Below are 17,661 nucleotides of genomic sequence, written 5' to 3'. Positions count from 1 at the left end.
TTTAAAAATAAAAGGTGTATGATTTGCCTCTGATGATTTTGTATTGTGATAAAAATTTAATATGAATTCACATAATTACACATACGTTTTGAGGAATTTTCATTTGTCTTGTTGATGCACGTGGAAGCAGGTGATACTAACGTGCGTTCATTGTGGGTGCTGACCGTGCTGACATGCAATGGCGCTGATGAAACAGACTCTGTGGGACTAGGAGGAGTAGGTGGTCCGCCTTCATTTGTGGATAAAGTACTTGATGTCCTAATTAACAAAATTAATAAATAATATTATACAATATGCGTTATAACTTGTACATATACGATGCAATACATGCAGACAATTTTTTTAATGCGTAGAACATGTTTACAAAAATTTAAAGTCATGACCACTCCAGAGACGCACAAAATGTTTTGATTTTGTTTAGTCGCTTAATAAAAAGTAATTAACACGGTGATAGGTGAATGGGACAAAATGGAAATGTTTTGTGGGCTTTTGGAGTGGGCATGATACTAAAGTGGCAGGAAATAGTAGAATGATTGGTACTTACGGCCTTGGTTCCATGCTGTCACTCAGGAAGCTCATTGCTTCACTAAATCTGAATGTGCTTTTACGTTTTGAGGTAGATGCAGACCCACTTGCAACATATTCATTTCTTTTCTTCCTGTCTTTCATATAACAATCCTTCAAATACTTCCATCGTTTTTTGACACCATAAACATTCATGATTCCTGTATGGTATTGCAGATATTAGAAAAGATTATATTATTCAATGTATATATATACATACATACATACATATATAAATACAATACGCATAAAGCCGTAATAAATACTTAATGATTACACAATTTCGTACTTCCCATAACATTGCATACTTCATTCCAAAGAGCATTCTTTTTTAGCATTGTTCGTTCACTAAGTGGTAGCCTATGATCATATAATGCAGGCTTCTGGGCCACGTAAGCTATTAGTATTTCGTCAACTGTCGCTTCCGTACCCTGCGTCTGTTCACTCTCCAAAATGTATGTCTGATCTTCCATTTCATTGTTGGTTTTATTGCCTGCAAAATATACATCCCTCATAGAAAACGATTCTGATCGATTAAAATGTATTGATTATACGTATAACTAATTATAACTCTAAACTGACCTATTGTTACAATATTGTTTTCATCGATAATTAGAACGTTGTTGTGTTCATCAAAATAATCACCATTGAAGCAGGTATGCTTCAATGGGTCCGCATTGCTCGGCATGATCCACTTGCAATACCCGCATTTTCTGTTCTGAAATTAATAATATAAAGAAAAGGGAAAGACCTTCAATAAGACAATAAAAAATGGATGATATAAATATTAATATATAAATATATAAATTATGTAAACATTAAATATTAAAAAAGTAACATAACCTAATTAAAATCTTATAAAAAGTAATTTAATTTCCAAAAAAGATTAAAATTAAAAACTGCAATTAATTCTCTTAACTGATTATAATTACAATTTATAATAATGATAATATTTCTTACTACTTGAGATATTTTCTTGTTCATGTTGATTCTTGACACATATGCACAATGCACATGTATGTATACCACGGATGACGGAATTGCGCAGTTCCGCGAAGAATAGGTTAAAACTGTCCGCTAAAAAACCACGGAAAGTCGCTGAAAATCACGGAACGCTTGTGATTGGTCAAGGCTCTCGGTCCGCGATTTTCTGCGTACGCCGTTCCGCTGCATAAGTTTGCACCCTTACGCGTCAATCCTCAGTCATGGACTTCGGAAGGGATAACCATGCGAACCTGTTGCACAGAACACGGCGCGGTGTTAGGATAGATCCTCTTGCGAGTGATCGGCGATTTGGTTGCGGGGCATGCGTCGCGCACCCTCACGTGTCAGAAACCGTGGCGATCGGCAACGCGGACGCGAGCGGTAGCAAGAAGCACGGTACTGGTTTTAGGTACGATTGCGAACACGTAGAAATAAATAGGCTAGGGTTACGATATCCAAATAATTTGATTACTATAATCGTGAGGCCCAAATTTTTCCCAGAGTAACGTTAAATCGGCAGTGTCAGGGACAGGTGAGAGCCCATAGGAGTCCCGAAATTTCGTTTGTATATTATTAAATTTAAAAAAATGTTTATTTAAAGCAAGCCGTAATGCGAGAATAAATTCTTCTTTGGAGATATCGCGTTTTTTCGAGATATGCTCCCATCTGTTCAGCCATGCTGTCAATGGTTAGGTCAATAGGGACGTTTGTAAAAAGTGACACGACGTCGAGAGAAATGAGAATATAGTTGTCTTTAAGGTACTGGCCATTCAAATCTCTGACCAGTTGGAAACTATATTTTATGTGGCTATTTGCTTTTGGGATGCTGGAGGATATTATATTGTGTAAAAATCTTGCAAGGCTATGCAATGGACCGTCAATAAAGGACACTATGATTTTTAAGGGGTGATTTTGTTTATGAATCGAGTATATATATGAGTCGTTTCTGCTTTCAACGTAGAGTGAATAATTTAAACATCCTTACGGATATCGATACACTATACAGTAACATTATATTAATTTAATTGATATTCGTAAAATTAGATTTACACTATTTTGAAAGTAAACGGCTCATATTCTTAGTTCTTTCTTCTGAGGAATGGTTTACAGTAATGTTGAGAATTAAGTGAGCAAAGCCTTTACATTACATAAGTGAGATCTCGATGTACGTATTGTAATTACGTGCGCCTGTGTGTAACAAGTCGAACGAACAAAAATACATCTGCGCTGTCAATGGCGAACATTGAAAATACGAATTGTATAATATTAATTATATGTTGTGCAATAATGTTTTGTATAAATTACGCATACACAATACATTATTAAAAAAATTCTATCAATCTTCGTCTATCATTCTTTACCTTCCACAACCACAACGTTACCTAATATGATATATTGACACATGATACGATATATTTGTCCATTTTCCATAATTTCCTGACTTATATAATGCATCTTCCATTAAACTAATTAAAAAAACATTTTGTTATTTTGTATTTTCAGTTACCCTTTAATCTTAGTAAATTTTTTTATTTGAAGTCACAAAGAGTACTGTATATTAGAAGATTTTATTGTCTTTATCTTATTATATAAAACTTTTTATTAATAGTCAGATTGGAAGCTCGAGTATTAACTTTTGCATAAATTAACACAGATAAAATAACTAAATTTTTTTATTATTAAATCGAAAATGCATAGATGCGAATCGTATAAAAACAGTACAAATATTAAACGGAAAACCTAACTGTAAACAATTAACGAAAATTTTGCAATGCATAGTGCAAATATTTATTGATTATTAATTATACAATTAATATTCAATACTCAGGTTGAGGATATCCTCACCTGTTAATTACAGTCAATCCAAAGCAAGGTTGTTGGTCGATAAACTAGATCGTTAATTAATGCTTTGCTCAGGGAACTAGAAACAGTTGATATATACATATATATTAATTTTCAGTATAAGTGTAATAAAGATAATTAATTAACTGCATCGTAAATATAAAAGTGGAAACATTAATTAGTAATGATCTTCAGCACAGGAACGATCGCTATAGCTGTCTGTATATTACCGACAAAATTACCATTTTCACAGTTCTAGTCTTTCGTCGCATTAATTTGACAGAATTGAATGCTTCTCCACGATTGCAATACATGTATCAATGATCTCAGGAATAAACTTTAATTTTATACGGAAAACAAGAAATAATTACAGAATTACAGATTTCCTTACCTACTTTTAGCTCGATCAATATGGCGTCTCAAGTTGTAAACGAACTGTCAACTCATCATCATAACATATGTATGTACATATACTTTATATAACATCACGCCAAGTATATTTTGCAACTGATGTTATATGCCTTTTATTACATTTTTAATGTCTTTTTTTTAGGTGGATCTATTATATCATAATAAGTGCATGAATAATTTATGTTCATAATTATTATAGAAAATTATAGAAATTAATCATAATATATAAGTTTATCATACGATCTCAAAAGATGTTTCATTGCTATATATGAATCGTGATTAAGGGGATCCTGCAGTGACTGGCGAACTTCCTCGATGTCGATAATGTCAACCTTTCTAATTTTGTTTTCCCTATATCTGTCTTTGTCTAACGAAATGACATCTGTCCTTTTTTCGATTGCTCGCCATCTCTCGCAAGATCCGGCAACTACTGTTGCTGCTCTTCTTGTCATTTGCATCCGTATTTGCATTACTAAAATAATTTTCGATGGATCTTTTTTTGTACGCATTGAATCTTACTTCTACTTGCACGATATTATTCCTACATGTTTTCCCAAGGGCAGATGATAAAAATTATGTATGTATAAACTGCAGAATTTTTGTTTTAAGCAAATATTGTCGTCAGGTGACAGCTGCGTATGTGCCCAAATAAGTAACATTTTTAATTTTTTGGCGTTTTTGATATAAAATCGCGTTTTCTGCCCTAGATTTTTGTGCGTACTTTAATTCTAGACCAAAAACTTGCAATTCTGTAAAGCCAATTAAAAGATCCATCGAAAAACGATAATGTCGGTAAATCATACGGCTGCAGGATCCCCTTAATTGGTAATTCCGTGAATTTCTTATTGAGGTCTTGAAACATCATTAATTCTCAAGTGTATATTTTATAAACAGAGCTGTATCAAATTCTCAATTTTCTTTCGTTTTTATTTTCGCTATTATATCATATCTAATAGCATGTGCTGTATATATCTCATTTAAATGCTACGGTATACTGCTTTTTAATTATAATTTCAAACAGAGAAGTAAAAAAAGTTGACCCTATAAAAACTAATAAAAACTAAATAAGCTGCGCACACAGTGAGTTTGATTTTTCAAAGGTATATCCAATCACTTATAAGGTATTCACAGTTACCTTGACTATTTGATATTGTAATAAACAGATGTGATGTTGCCAAACAAAGACAAATGGGCAAAAGTAAGAGTTATAAGTGATTCTGTGCCCTTGTGTAAGTGCGGCCAGTTTAGTTATATAGATTCGTTGTCACAAGTCATTTGAAAATAACGTGACTCTCTTAAAATGAGTATTCTAATATCTAATGAAGATATATCTTCTTTTGCAAGACCAGATATTTTAGTTATTTGATTGGCTACATATAAGTATAACACATAACATTTTATATTTATTTATTTATTTAAGTAATGCCTAATAAAAACAAAATATTCACATTTATTTATAATTTATTTTAGAACAATTTTATCTTTTTTTTTCCTTTTTGTAATTTGACTCTTTTAGCAGATGGTCATTTTTTTGTTTGGAATGGTTGGTTAGCGAAATATTAAAGCAAACTGTATTAAGGTATTCCTTTCACGGAAGAGCGTATTTTGTAGACGCTTAAGCAGGGCCTCAGCAAACTCTTGTATATTGCATTAAACTTATATAAAATCAAGTTATAATTGATTATTATGTTTAATTATAAGAAAAAAGTGAAAATATTATGTGTATTTAGAAATTTTTCATTTTTCGGTCAATTTTACTGTCAGAACAATATGGCAACGCTGCGCTTTTCAGGGCACCGATTGTAAAATGTGAAGTTGATAACAAAAGTGTCATAAGTGTCAATTTCATTAATCAAAGAATATTGTGACATTTTCTTTTTATCAAAAAGAGATTTTATAATAATAATGAGTGATAAGAAACATAAAGTGAGGAGTAATGTGGGCAAAAATAAGGGACAATTTGTGAAAATAAAAGTTGATAATAAACCGTACGTGATGAACTGAAGTGTGACATGAGCGCACAGCTTGCAGCGTTGCCAAATAATTCCTTGAAAGTCGCCATTAAAAATATTCATCTATAAACCACATTTCAAGTCAACGTTTAACATAAATATTTTGTTTAAATATTCGAGGACTCTGCACTATCGAAAGTATAGAGTTTAGCGAATATGTAGCGCAGTTAATATTTAATATCTTAAGATATTTGATAAACAAATTATTACATTGAAATGTGGAAAATAGACTTTTTCGATAACGTCACATATAAAATATCGAATTTTCAAAGTCATAATTCTTCTTTATATGTTCGGTAATGTGGTTTAATTTTTTTCTGGCGTAAAGATATGCATTTTAACTTTCTCGTACCAAAAAATCAGTTAATTCTTAAGATTTTGGTGTCATGAAAGGAATACCTTAAATGGTAGATTTTGTTCACTTTCTACGATCAAGCTGCCATTATATTCTTTTAGCAAAATCTGTTTATTTCTGCTGGCATTCTATCGACAACATTTGCGGCAGATATTTTCAAAATCTATTCTTGACAGATTTGGCTATGTAGGAATAATTATGTTTATAAAATTCTGTTCAATTTTTGCCGACAATCTGCTGTCAGATTACGACGGGCACACTCTTCCAGCACAAGACACGAGTTTAATGCAGACAGAGATGATACCGGATCTGTCTTGCGATATCTGAACAAATATTTGCTATCAGCCTGTAGTCATTATATTGCAGGCAGTTTGTTTATTACTGGGATAGTGTCGTTTGTTAAGTTTTAATCGCTGATTAAGAGGGAGGGTGCAATTGTGAAATTATTTTACAAAACTGCTCATATTTCTTTTTTTTATTATTAAATCAACATATTCGAACCATTGAATCATTCCTCTTTTTTTTCGTCATTAAGTCAATGTATTCAAATCATTAAACAAATTTCGACTTACGTGAAAAAATTCTATGATCGTATTTAAAAGAATATAATAATACGCGCGGTTGTATATGTGTATATCTTGCAGATACATCGGCTTGTATGTCTGTAAAAAAAAAAAATATATATATTGCAGGATTTTATCAAAAACCTCTATCATGTTTCTTATATATTTGAAAGAGAACTAAACCCGTCTCGGTCATTAACACTAGAACAACCAGCGTTATTTTAGTACACGTAGACATTCTCTATACAGAACTTCGAAATTAGAGTGCTTGCATGATAGGAAATAAATTGACAAGTATAATCATTTTTTATCTCGACAAAAGTCAACATAAATTCCAACAAAAGCACCTTAATAATTTCTATAATTTAAAACAATTAAGAAATTTGAAATTTCTCATTCCGAGTTGGTTATTCTTATAATTAAAATAAAATCACCCCGCTTAGAATACTTCGCGTGCTCGCGCGCGAAACTGCCGTCGCCGACGGCGGTTTCCGTTTCCCGGACGACGGAAGGCACCGTGGGAACACAACAATCGGCCGAGCCAACCGACCCGCCGTGTACCGTGGACGACGCCGTTGTATTGTCGAGGATGTCGTTCGTCGAACAACCGTCGCGGCGTCGCTCGGGCGAGAGATCGCGGTGCCGGCCAGGCTGCCGATGATCCTGAAGCAGTTCTGCAAGGCCGCACGCAGCCTTACGACCTGCTCAAGTGGTCCGGCTCGTACTTCCGCGCGCTGGCCGACGGCGAAGAGCCGTCAGTCAAGCCGCGGCTCGAGTACCCGTCGTCGAGCACGGCCTCCGGTTTGACTGTGGGCTTCCTCAGGGTACTGCTGCGGCAGTTTGGACGTACGCGAGTGGCCACCGAGAAGACAAGGCTTCGACCGAGGTATCTTTTCAACAAGCACCAATTAACAGTGATATTATGTCAATACCCTGAAGAAAAAAATTTTTTATATTTTCTCAGAAATTTTGTAAGAATTAAAACTTGAAAAATTCTTAAAAAAATATTGGGGGGGAATTCACAACCCAAAATTTTGTACACCAATGCCGATTTTTGGCATTGCTGTAAAACACTGCCGACATTTTCGTACACTGCCGACAATGCTTAGTCAATACCTACAATGCCGTCAATCCTATATATAAATAATATAAAATTAAGGCAATGCCATGCAATTATGAACACTGTCGCGTACTGCCCATTATTATACGTCAATGCCACCTCTATCAAGTTAACCCCCCCACTATTGCAAAAAAATCCGCACCTATTAAAAAATTTAGTGCTATTTATGTGCTGTTGCTCTAGTCCGGATTTTGTTGCTCAAGCCGTTTAGCAGGAAACGGCGATCGAAATGGGGGGGAAGGGGCAGCTTGTCGTCATAATAAAAAACCTATATAGAGTGCTCAAATCCAAAAAACAAATACACCAGAATTTGTTGCTTTTTTGTTGCTCCAAGATAGCGTGAAAACATTTTTGAAATATAACGTTTTTTTAGAAAATACGGTAGGGGAGACCGGGGCTAACTCGACACCGGGGCAAACTTGACACTAGGCTTTTTGGCAATTTAAATCTATCGTAGAAACTTGCCTTTCCTATTGTAAATGCGTCTTTATGTGCCAGTATTATCAACGGAATTTGGTAACATTCTGAGTTATAGTGTAATTTTTAACGCGACATAAGCGTTTTTGATAGTGAAAAGTAATTTTTCTGATCTCTCAAAAATGGTCTACTCTTTCATCGAGCTTTCGGGCAAAACTAAGCGACGTACAGCAAAATTTCTTAAGCAATTTTGTACCTGAAGGAACGCTCTTTAAATGTGTACCATTAAATTTGTTTGAAAATTTTAATTAATTGTTGAAAATTGCCTTTAAAAAAATTGTGTCGAGTTAGCCCCGGTCTCCCCTACGTAAGTATATCCGAATACTTAACAGACAGCACTATATTGACTACATCTTAAACAACATTATATTTCCAAAATATTTTTACACTATCTTAAAGCAACAAAATAGTAACAAATTCTGGTATAAACGTTTATTCGATTTGAGCACTTTATATATTTTTTTTTGCATGGTGAGGGGTCAGCTTGACACAGAGATTCTAGCCCCACCACATACTAAAAAACACATATAGAGTGCTCAAATTTAAAAAAACAATACACCAAAATTTGTTGCTTTAAGATAGCGTAAACAAATTTTCGAAATATAAGGTTCTATAAACAATGCCACTAATAAATACTGCATCTTCGACCTTTTTCTACAACTTCGATGGCTAAAAACTAAGTAAAAGAATTTGTTGCTTGGCTCTTTTTGGTTTTAAAGTATTCTATGGACCGTGCCCTATTAGAATATGCAACTTACGATTTTGTTGCTCGCCCCTAACTGCAAGTAAACAAATTATTTATCTCCGCGTCGACCGTTATCTGCGACTTTGATGGCTAAAAACTAAGTAAAGGAATCTGTTGATCGGCTCTTTTTAATCTTAAAACTATAAAGTAAAAGAATCTTTTACTTATTGTTAGTTTTTAGCCATCACAGTCGTAGATAACGAGATAACGGCCGACGCGGAAATAAATAATTTGTTTATTTGCAGTTAGGGGCGAGCAACAAAATCGTAAGTTGCATATTCTGATAGGGCACGGTCCATAGAATATTTTAAGACCAAAAAGAGCTGAGCAACAAGTTTTTTTACTTAGTTTTTAGCCATCAAAGTCGTAGATAACGGTCGAAGATGCAGTATTTATTAGTGGCATTGTTTACAGAACCTTATATTTCAAAAAACTTGTTTACGCTATCTTAAGGTGGTTCATGCATTTAGGTCATATGTACTTAGCCCGGAAAATTTAATATGAAATGAAAGATTAACGTTCCTCGAGTGTGTCTGTAAAATTTCGGAATTTTTAACCGATTGGTTCTGGAGATATATGTCCGTAAACTTTGCCAATTTAACGCGCGGTGGAGGGACCCCTTATCCGAAAAACGAGGTTAAAGCGCTTATGCTGCAAAAATTGCAATACTTCAAAACTAGATAAACGAACCAAAAACTGACGAAACGATACAATAAACATTTTGCAAGATACTAGATGAAAGCCCGAGTTCATTGACCGTACCATATATTAATAAAACGTAATTTTTGATTGACTAAATCGACAATACGGAACTGACGGCTGGACTCGAGCGGCATTAGCGGCAGCTTGGCAACGTCGCATGTGTCAGCTGATGAGTACAGCGCATATCTCAAAAAATTCGTTTACCATGTTCTGGACGCCGAATAAAGCAAAGGGTGAAATAAAAATATTGTCCATTTCTGAAAAGAATTAAAATTAGGTTGCATCAAGATCTGCAATACTGAATAAATACAAGTTCAATACAATGAAGTTATAAAATGTCCAAATAATTTTAACATGCTCATTTATTCGTTGCCGCGCTGCTGTTGTACATATATTCACACGGCTCACAACTCTAGTAAAAGATGTGACTTTTGTCTCAATATTTTAATTACGTAGAGGTCGTATAACATTAAAGATGTTATAAATAATAAATCTAATTATATGCTGATTTTTACGGACAAAAATCATACTTATTTATCACTAATAAAAATAGTTGCCTATTTGACTTGCAAGTACTGCATGAACCACCTTAAAGCAACAAAAAAGCAACAAATTTTGGTGTATTGTTTTTTTTTTATTTGAGCACTCTATGAGCTTTTTTAGTATGTGGTGGGGCTAGAATCTGTGTCAAGCTGGCCTCCCATGCAAAAAAAAATATATAGAGTGCTCAAATCGAATAAACGTTTATACCAGAATTTGTTGCTATTTTGTTGCTTTAAGATAGCGTAAAAACATTTTGGAAATATAACGTTGTTTAAGATATAGTGCTATCTATTATGTATTGCTATCTATTAGGTATTCGGATATATGTATTTTCTAAAAAAACGTAGGGGGCGTCCACTGCCGTACTGCCGAGTCAATGCCGGATAAAATTCGGACACTGCCTTAGCAATGCTATGCAATACCTCCTGCACTGCCACTGCCACATGTCATTATTACCACTCCCCAACCATTGACGACAATGCCGTCAATATTATAGGCCACTGCTTACTTTTTTCAGTCCACTGCTGAAATTTTGTACACCAATGCCGGCTGTGAATTTCCCCCCAAAAAATATATAATTTCTCTCTCTGAGATGCTTTCAGAAATAATTGGATGAGGCTTTTCGGAATATATTTCAGTTGCCGTATGTATGAAAATTTCTTAATTGCACAGATTTTCTCATATTTATTCAGATTTTTACAAAGATAAGTACGTTGGCGGAAGAATCTGAAATATTTTATTCTTATTTTGTTGTGTGAGTTCTTTCGAAAAACGTTCTAATTCATATTAAAAAATCTGAAAAATTCTGAGCAAAGTCTGAAAATTTTTATAGAAATTCTGATTAATAACATGAAAAATTCTGAGATATTTTTCCACTATTATTATAATTTTTTATTCTGTGAAATATATGTATAATATAACACATGTTGCACATAACAGTTGAGTAGGAATATATAATATTGATATAATGTCACTGTTAGTTAGTGTTTGCTGCGTTTCTGCATATGATAATCTAGTATGATGACAATCCTTTCCAGATTACAACAAGACGCTGCCGGTCGAAACGATCTCGCGTCGCTGGGACTGCCTCTGCCTGAATCGCAGGGACCTCGACACGATCCTCGCGATTGGAAGATTTCGTCGCACCTGTCTGGTGAAGAAGTTTCTCGCTATAGCGGTGGGTCTGCTCGGCGCCAGTCTCACCGAGACGATGATCATGGTCTGCCAATTATTCAGCCACGAGCCGGACGGCGGATCCGCGATGATCCCGCTCACCTTGTTTATGGAGATATACGAGTAAAGCTCGGCATATAGTGATGCTTCAACTCTTTCTCCAGTTTTTGCTATTATATTGATTGCAATTGTCCGAATAACACGTTGTCCAAAATGAATAGGTATTTAGCGGGACTCGCGTGCGACGGCAACGAGAAAGACACGCTTGATCAAAATACAACGGAGCGTACCGCGTGTAAGGATGAGAGCTCCGTCGATCGTACCTGCTCCATAAACAGCTAAGACACCGACGTGGACATTAATTCGGAATTGATATCCAAGGACGAGGTCGATCTGTCAAAGAGTACGTTACTCTCCTCTGATGGAAATATTTTTCGCTGAAAGTACTATGAAATCGACGAAAAGGGAAATAAAAGTTGTTGAAAAATTACTGAATATATTTCAAAATAAATCATAATTTTTCTTACGAAATGTAATGTAATACTGTAAAATATAAGGAAAGTTGAATTATATACTATTAAAAAGTAATAACAAATTTTTTGAAATAAATTGAACTGAAAACTGAATTTTTACTGAAATTTTAACGGAATAATAATGAAATGGGGTTGAGAGAGAGAGAGAGAGAGAGAATTTCAAATAAGTTTCAGTAAAATTTTATTATTATATTTTCAGTAAAATATTTCCATCAGGGTGTTACGTTTCTTACATAGCTCGCGCTCGTTGAGCTTACTTTACCCATTTAAATTCCTCCTGTTCAATTTCTTCTTGTAGCCGATTTGTCGGAGCTGATAGATAATAGTTCACTCGAAAAGGAAGCTACTAATTATGAAGAAAAGAGGGATGAATCTTCTACTAGTCCAAAAGGCGACGCCTTGACCGGCAAAGATCGCGCGGATTACAAGGTAACGATCGGTAGGAAATTCTGCGGAGTGAAAGATGCCAATGACGAAAGTCTATCTTCTGAAATAGAGAAGGCTACGAAAGTTACGTATTATCCGAATGTGCCAGGTATATAACCAAGCATTCTCGATATATCTTAACCGTAGAGATGTGCGAATCAGGGCTTTTTGATATCGAATCGAATCGAATTTCATTTCCTCTTTCGAATTTTAATTAAATCGTTGAAATATAATTTTTAATTAACAACATAATTATTATTAGATTAAATTTTAAACGTAAATAATAAGAGGATATTTTAAAGTGGAAAAATAATATTGATTATATAAATTCTTTTTAAAGCAAAAAACATTTTTAAATATTTAATATGAAACTAATAAAGTATATTTTATTTAATGTCACAGTGACTAAAACAATTAGGCCAAAAATCATAGAATAAATTATTAAAGTACTCTAATCTAGTATCCAATAATATTATCCAATTACATTCATAGAAATTAAAATAAAATAATAGTTTATTTATTATCAATACTCATAGCTTACTATTTTTTATGCATATTCAAACTTTTACTTACAATTTGATAGAATCAAAAGGCATGTCAAAAATTGGAAATAAACTTTTTGACTGCTACTTCTAGCCGCTCAGCGGTGAGCAGTTAGTGCTGGTCTACAACCTTGCTTTAAAGGTATTTAAGCTCTAAGCCGTAAACGTTATAATAATGAATGCACTCACTGAATGCATCTATTAACATGATCGTATTTTTGTTTATTAATGAAAAATATTATTTTATCAATAAAGAAAGATATAGGCTCTCTAGATTAATAATGTGAATAGGAGAGGCAATTAGAGCCAAGCGCGGTAATCAAAGCGCAAACAATTTGTAAAACCGATGCGGAGAGTTTACCGGACGCGTATTTAAATGTAATCGAGAGACTGTCTAAAATTTAGAATAACTTGATGCGAGAGTTTATCCCCTCCTCTGGTTTATACACAGTCTCTATTATGTTAACCTTCCCACCTATGCCTCACTCATTCGCGACGTTTCGAACCGTGAAGTTTGTTGTTACAATGCGATATTCCGGTCTGCAATTGCGCTGTAAGTAAATCTATTAGTCATCGGATTTTAACATAAATAATTTACGCCTCTACCACATTGCGACTCCGTTTGATGGTACAGGTAGGGCTTTCGAATCTTTCTTACCCACCTGGTCTTTCAACCTGGCGAGATTATTTCTAAGATGCGAGGGATGCGGAGCGAGCGTTTACCGGCGTATCTGGGATTTCGACAACGGTACATCCATAGGATTTCAATCCTTGTTTTTTTTAAATTTTGACTGCGTCTTTTATGCTTTGTTCGTCTATTGACTACGCCTTGTACACGACTTCTTTTTATTATCTTTGTTAATCTTCGTATATGAACTTTTAACGCTGAAGAGGACACGAATAATGTGTCGAAACGTACGTTAATATATATATATTTATTTTTACAAATTGTTTGCGCTTTGATTACCGCGCTTGGCTCTAATTGCCTCTCCTATTCACATTATTATTTATCAAATTGACAATATATAGGTATGATGAAACTCACCCGATTCGATTCGATTCGTATTCGAATAGTTCACACATCTCTTTGAACTTAACCGTTCGAATGTCGTAGGTGATCATGATACGAAAAATGCGGCGCGTTCGCGTCTCTCTTACACGTCGAAAAACGTAGATATTATAAGTAAAAATAAAACTTACCATACTTTTTTAATTTTTTTTTAAATAAATTAAAAGAAAACACTTCGATTGGCCTAACCAGATTTTGAGAATCGCGGTAGAACCTGAGCGTATTATCAGCACGCTTGCCGAGGTTTTTCAACACGAAAAAGTAAGCAGTGCGGTCGCGCTGCGGGCACTCAAACGGTTAATAATCATCCGCTAACTTGTCCATTGGAATCTGTACACAATTGAAATGTAGGTATAGAACCTCGTGTGCCAGCCGAGCGAGTTGCGAGCGTAACAGCGTGGATGCTCGAGTGCGCGAGGCTGCAGGAGGGTATGGTCGGACCGCGAAATATTCGACATACGAACTGCCCGCTTTTGCACGAACGATCGACGTCAAAGTGATAACGCCTCGTTATTTCGTAATAATAAATACGGAGAATGCCGTCATGCAACGTGTGCTTAACTCACGGGACTAAAATCTTCGATCTTCAGACATATCTATCATTCGCACGACCTTAATTAAATATTCCATTATATATAAATTATATGTCAAACTTTTTATTAAAATGCGATTATAAAAAGTGTTTATTGTATCACAATCACAGATATATCGTTATCTGATTTTAGAATATGTCGAATCAAAAAATTCTTACAGATCTTCCGACGAATGTTTTTAAATTATAAATTTAACATTGCGTATACAATTTACCTTGCACAATACTATTTAAAAAAAATAATTTAGTTAGAACTCAGGAATTGGGTGTGTAACATACAATGTAAAATATTGTCAATTGATAACATTATTTATTACTTCATTTCTTTACCTAGTCAAAGTTAATATCTTACCAAACTATTCAGGTTCTTTAATCCTTTCCTCTAAAGAGAAACATCTATGTCTTTATAATCCGAAATTGACAGTATATACTCTTTCTAGAAATAAAGGTGCTAAAACTCTTATTTAACCACAAATGTTCATAATTCTCACACGTAACTAAATTTTCTGCCCAGCTCTGTGAGATATGTTCCGAGCTAGCGAATCACCGATATAAGAACGATCTGCGCGAAGTAAGAAGCGGTGAGAGAAATGTCACACATGGACATTCTATTTTGAAATAGGCGATACTTGGTAGGAGCACGCATATATTGTATCTACTTGGAGATATTATTTTAAAACGTAATAACAAAAAACGAAAGAAAGATTGAACTCATAATCCAGGTGTGTTATTTCTACACAAAGAAACGTTTAAAAATGATAACATTTGACTGAAGCTTTTTTTTACAAGCTTCTTTATGTGTTGAATTATGTTATTTAACATGCATACTCGTATAGAATTAAAAGTTAATACGTTCAATCTTGTTAAAGGACGTGATTTAAAACGGCAAAAAAATGCGTAAGAAGAGCTTCAGCTGAAATAACACACTTGGGTTTGTAGTGTTATGCACAAAGACAAAAATTTATTATACGTATAAAATTAATTAAACATATTAAAATAATTTTAAAAAATTTCAAGAAATTTAAATTTAATTGAATTTAAATAGATAATATAAAAAAATTTAGTCAATATCTTACCCCACACATAAGGTCCACACAAGTCTTTGGCAATTTGCAACATAGTTTCAATCACAGTGTAACGGAAACGAATATAAATAGACTAAAAAATGTTTTCTTTGCCAAATATATTCATTATTTCATTAAGTTTATTTTTCGCAATGAACCTACAGCAATAACCACCGCATAAAATGATACAGGTATTTTGACGGAATTCATATTTGTCTAGTTCCGGATCCTCGCGGTCTAAATATAAGTATACTTTATGCGAAAGTGCAGACATTAGAACTCTAAAATTTTTTTCGTACTGAAATCTAAAAAATGAAACACGAATATAAAAATAAAATAGATATTTTGTTTTAATTTAACTAAAGTAATTTTTAAGAAAATTTAGGCATTTATGTTTAAAAACATTTAATTCTGTTTTTTTTTTTACTAATGCAGTCCAACTTTTCGCAAATTTTTATTACTTTTATTAATAATGTCAGTAATAATAAATCGAATGTCAATTTTATGTAAATGAATAAATGCTGGTAGCATACACATACATATCACTTGTGTGTAATAATACCTCGAATTCGATGTCTACGTGTCCCAGGTTGCCAATGACGAGGTCCACATAGTGCGCTTCGTAGTTTTTGGTGTCTAGGTGTATTAATAACTTTAAATCTGAATGTAGGACACGTAGATATCGAATTCGAGGTATTAATACACGTAGACACCGAAAACTACGGAGCGCACTACGTGGACCCTGTCATCGGCAACGTGGGACACCTAGACATCGAATTCAACGTATCATTACACCTGGACACCAAAAACTATGGAGCGCACTATCTGGAACCCGTCATCGGCACCCTGGAACACGTGAAGATCGAATTCAAGGTATTAATACACCTGGACACCGAAAACTATGGAGCGCACTATGTGGACCTCGTCATCGACAACCTGGGACACCTAGACATCGAATTCAAGCTTGATTCGTAAGAATCGACTTAAAAATTCCCTAGCGGCAGAATTAAAATTATGTCTAGACATAATAAAAATTGGACTAATTAAAATTATGTCTAGACATAATAAAAATTGGATGAATTAAAATTATGTCTTGACATAATAAAAATTGGACGAATTAAAATTATGTCTGACATAAAAATAATTCCGCATTTTTATTATGTGTATACACATAATTTTAATTCATACAATTTTTATTATGTGTACACATAATTTGTTTTCGAATGAACGTAAAACGTATTTGTTATAATATCCATTATTGAAAATCGATATGCGAGACAAAAGCTCTTGTATATCATTAATTATGTTATTATTTATTATATATATTTTTATCCATATATTTTCAGTATTATTGTTACATTAGAAAAATTATTGGCATTTAGGATACGAATCTTTTTCCGTTAGATTGTAAGTTTCATGATTAAAAAGATCATGTATTATTAACATATACCGAAGATTTATAGAATCGTTATTAATTTTATTACATATCTCAATTGCGCAAATCTCAAATATGTTTTGTAAAAATTATGCATAATATTCCTATGCAAGGATACTTGTTTAATTATTTCTTCCTATTGCATTTAAGTATAGAAAAATATACAATTTCTATGTTTGCACTTTATATTTAATGAGCAGGCAATTAAATATATATGATTCAATTTGCGTCTATGTCTCTTTATTGACTGACACAGTTATATACTTTTAAATCTTTTTCTTTTCTAAAATTCAATCAATTGAATAGCAAAAACTACGTTATCATATTATATATTTTTGGTACGTAGTGTGCAAATGTATTTTGAAATAAAGATTATATATTTTCTACTGAATTATTTACACACACGTGCGGTTTCAGAGAATCATTTTTCGCCAACTCAAATATGTTCCTACTTAACTGTTAAAATATGAAAAATAATTTTATCTAGTTGTGACATTCGCTCCAAAAAA

General features: G+C 33.7%; 1 protein-coding gene and 1 pseudogene across 1 annotated transcript; one reads left to right on the top strand and one right to left on the bottom strand.

The window, feature by feature from the left end:
• Positions 1-501: 501 nt before the first annotated feature.
• Positions 502-1,252, bottom strand: LOC139811568 (uncharacterized). Its single transcript, XM_071775841.1, has 3 exons — positions 1,147-1,252; positions 854-1,057; positions 502-725 (listed from the first exon to the last, which is right to left on the bottom strand). Exons 1-3 carry the CDS (start codon positions 1,250-1,252, stop codon positions 541-543), a joined length of 495 nt encoding a protein of 164 aa, XP_071631942.1. The 3' UTR covers positions 502-540.
• Positions 1,253-6,770: 5,518 nt separating this feature from the next.
• LOC139811040 (uncharacterized) lies at positions 6,771-17,647 on the top strand (annotated as a pseudogene).
• Positions 17,648-17,661: the final 14 nt, after the last annotated feature.

Source organism: Temnothorax longispinosus, chromosome 4 (assembly GCF_030848805.1).
Source record: "Temnothorax longispinosus isolate EJ_2023e chromosome 4, Tlon_JGU_v1, whole genome shotgun sequence".
Classification (NCBI taxonomy): Eukaryota; Metazoa; Arthropoda; class Insecta; order Hymenoptera; family Formicidae; genus Temnothorax; species Temnothorax longispinosus.
The sequence above is the reverse complement of the archived record's forward strand: the minus strand, read 5'-3'. Positions and strand labels throughout refer to the sequence as shown.

Bases quoted from the DNA above. Each gene is read 5' to 3' on its own strand.
- LOC139811568 (XM_071775841.1), bottom strand. From the start codon at position 1,252: ATGCCGAGCAATGCGGACCCATTGAAGCATACCTGCTTCAATGGTGAT. The intron at 1,058-1,146 runs GTCAGTTTAGAG...TATATTTTGCAG, and splicing joins AAACAATATTGTAACAATAG to GCAATAAAACCAACAATGAA. The intron at 726-853 runs GTACGAAATTGT...AATACCATACAG, and splicing joins AGTATGCAATGTTATGGGAA to GAATCATGAATGTTTATGGT.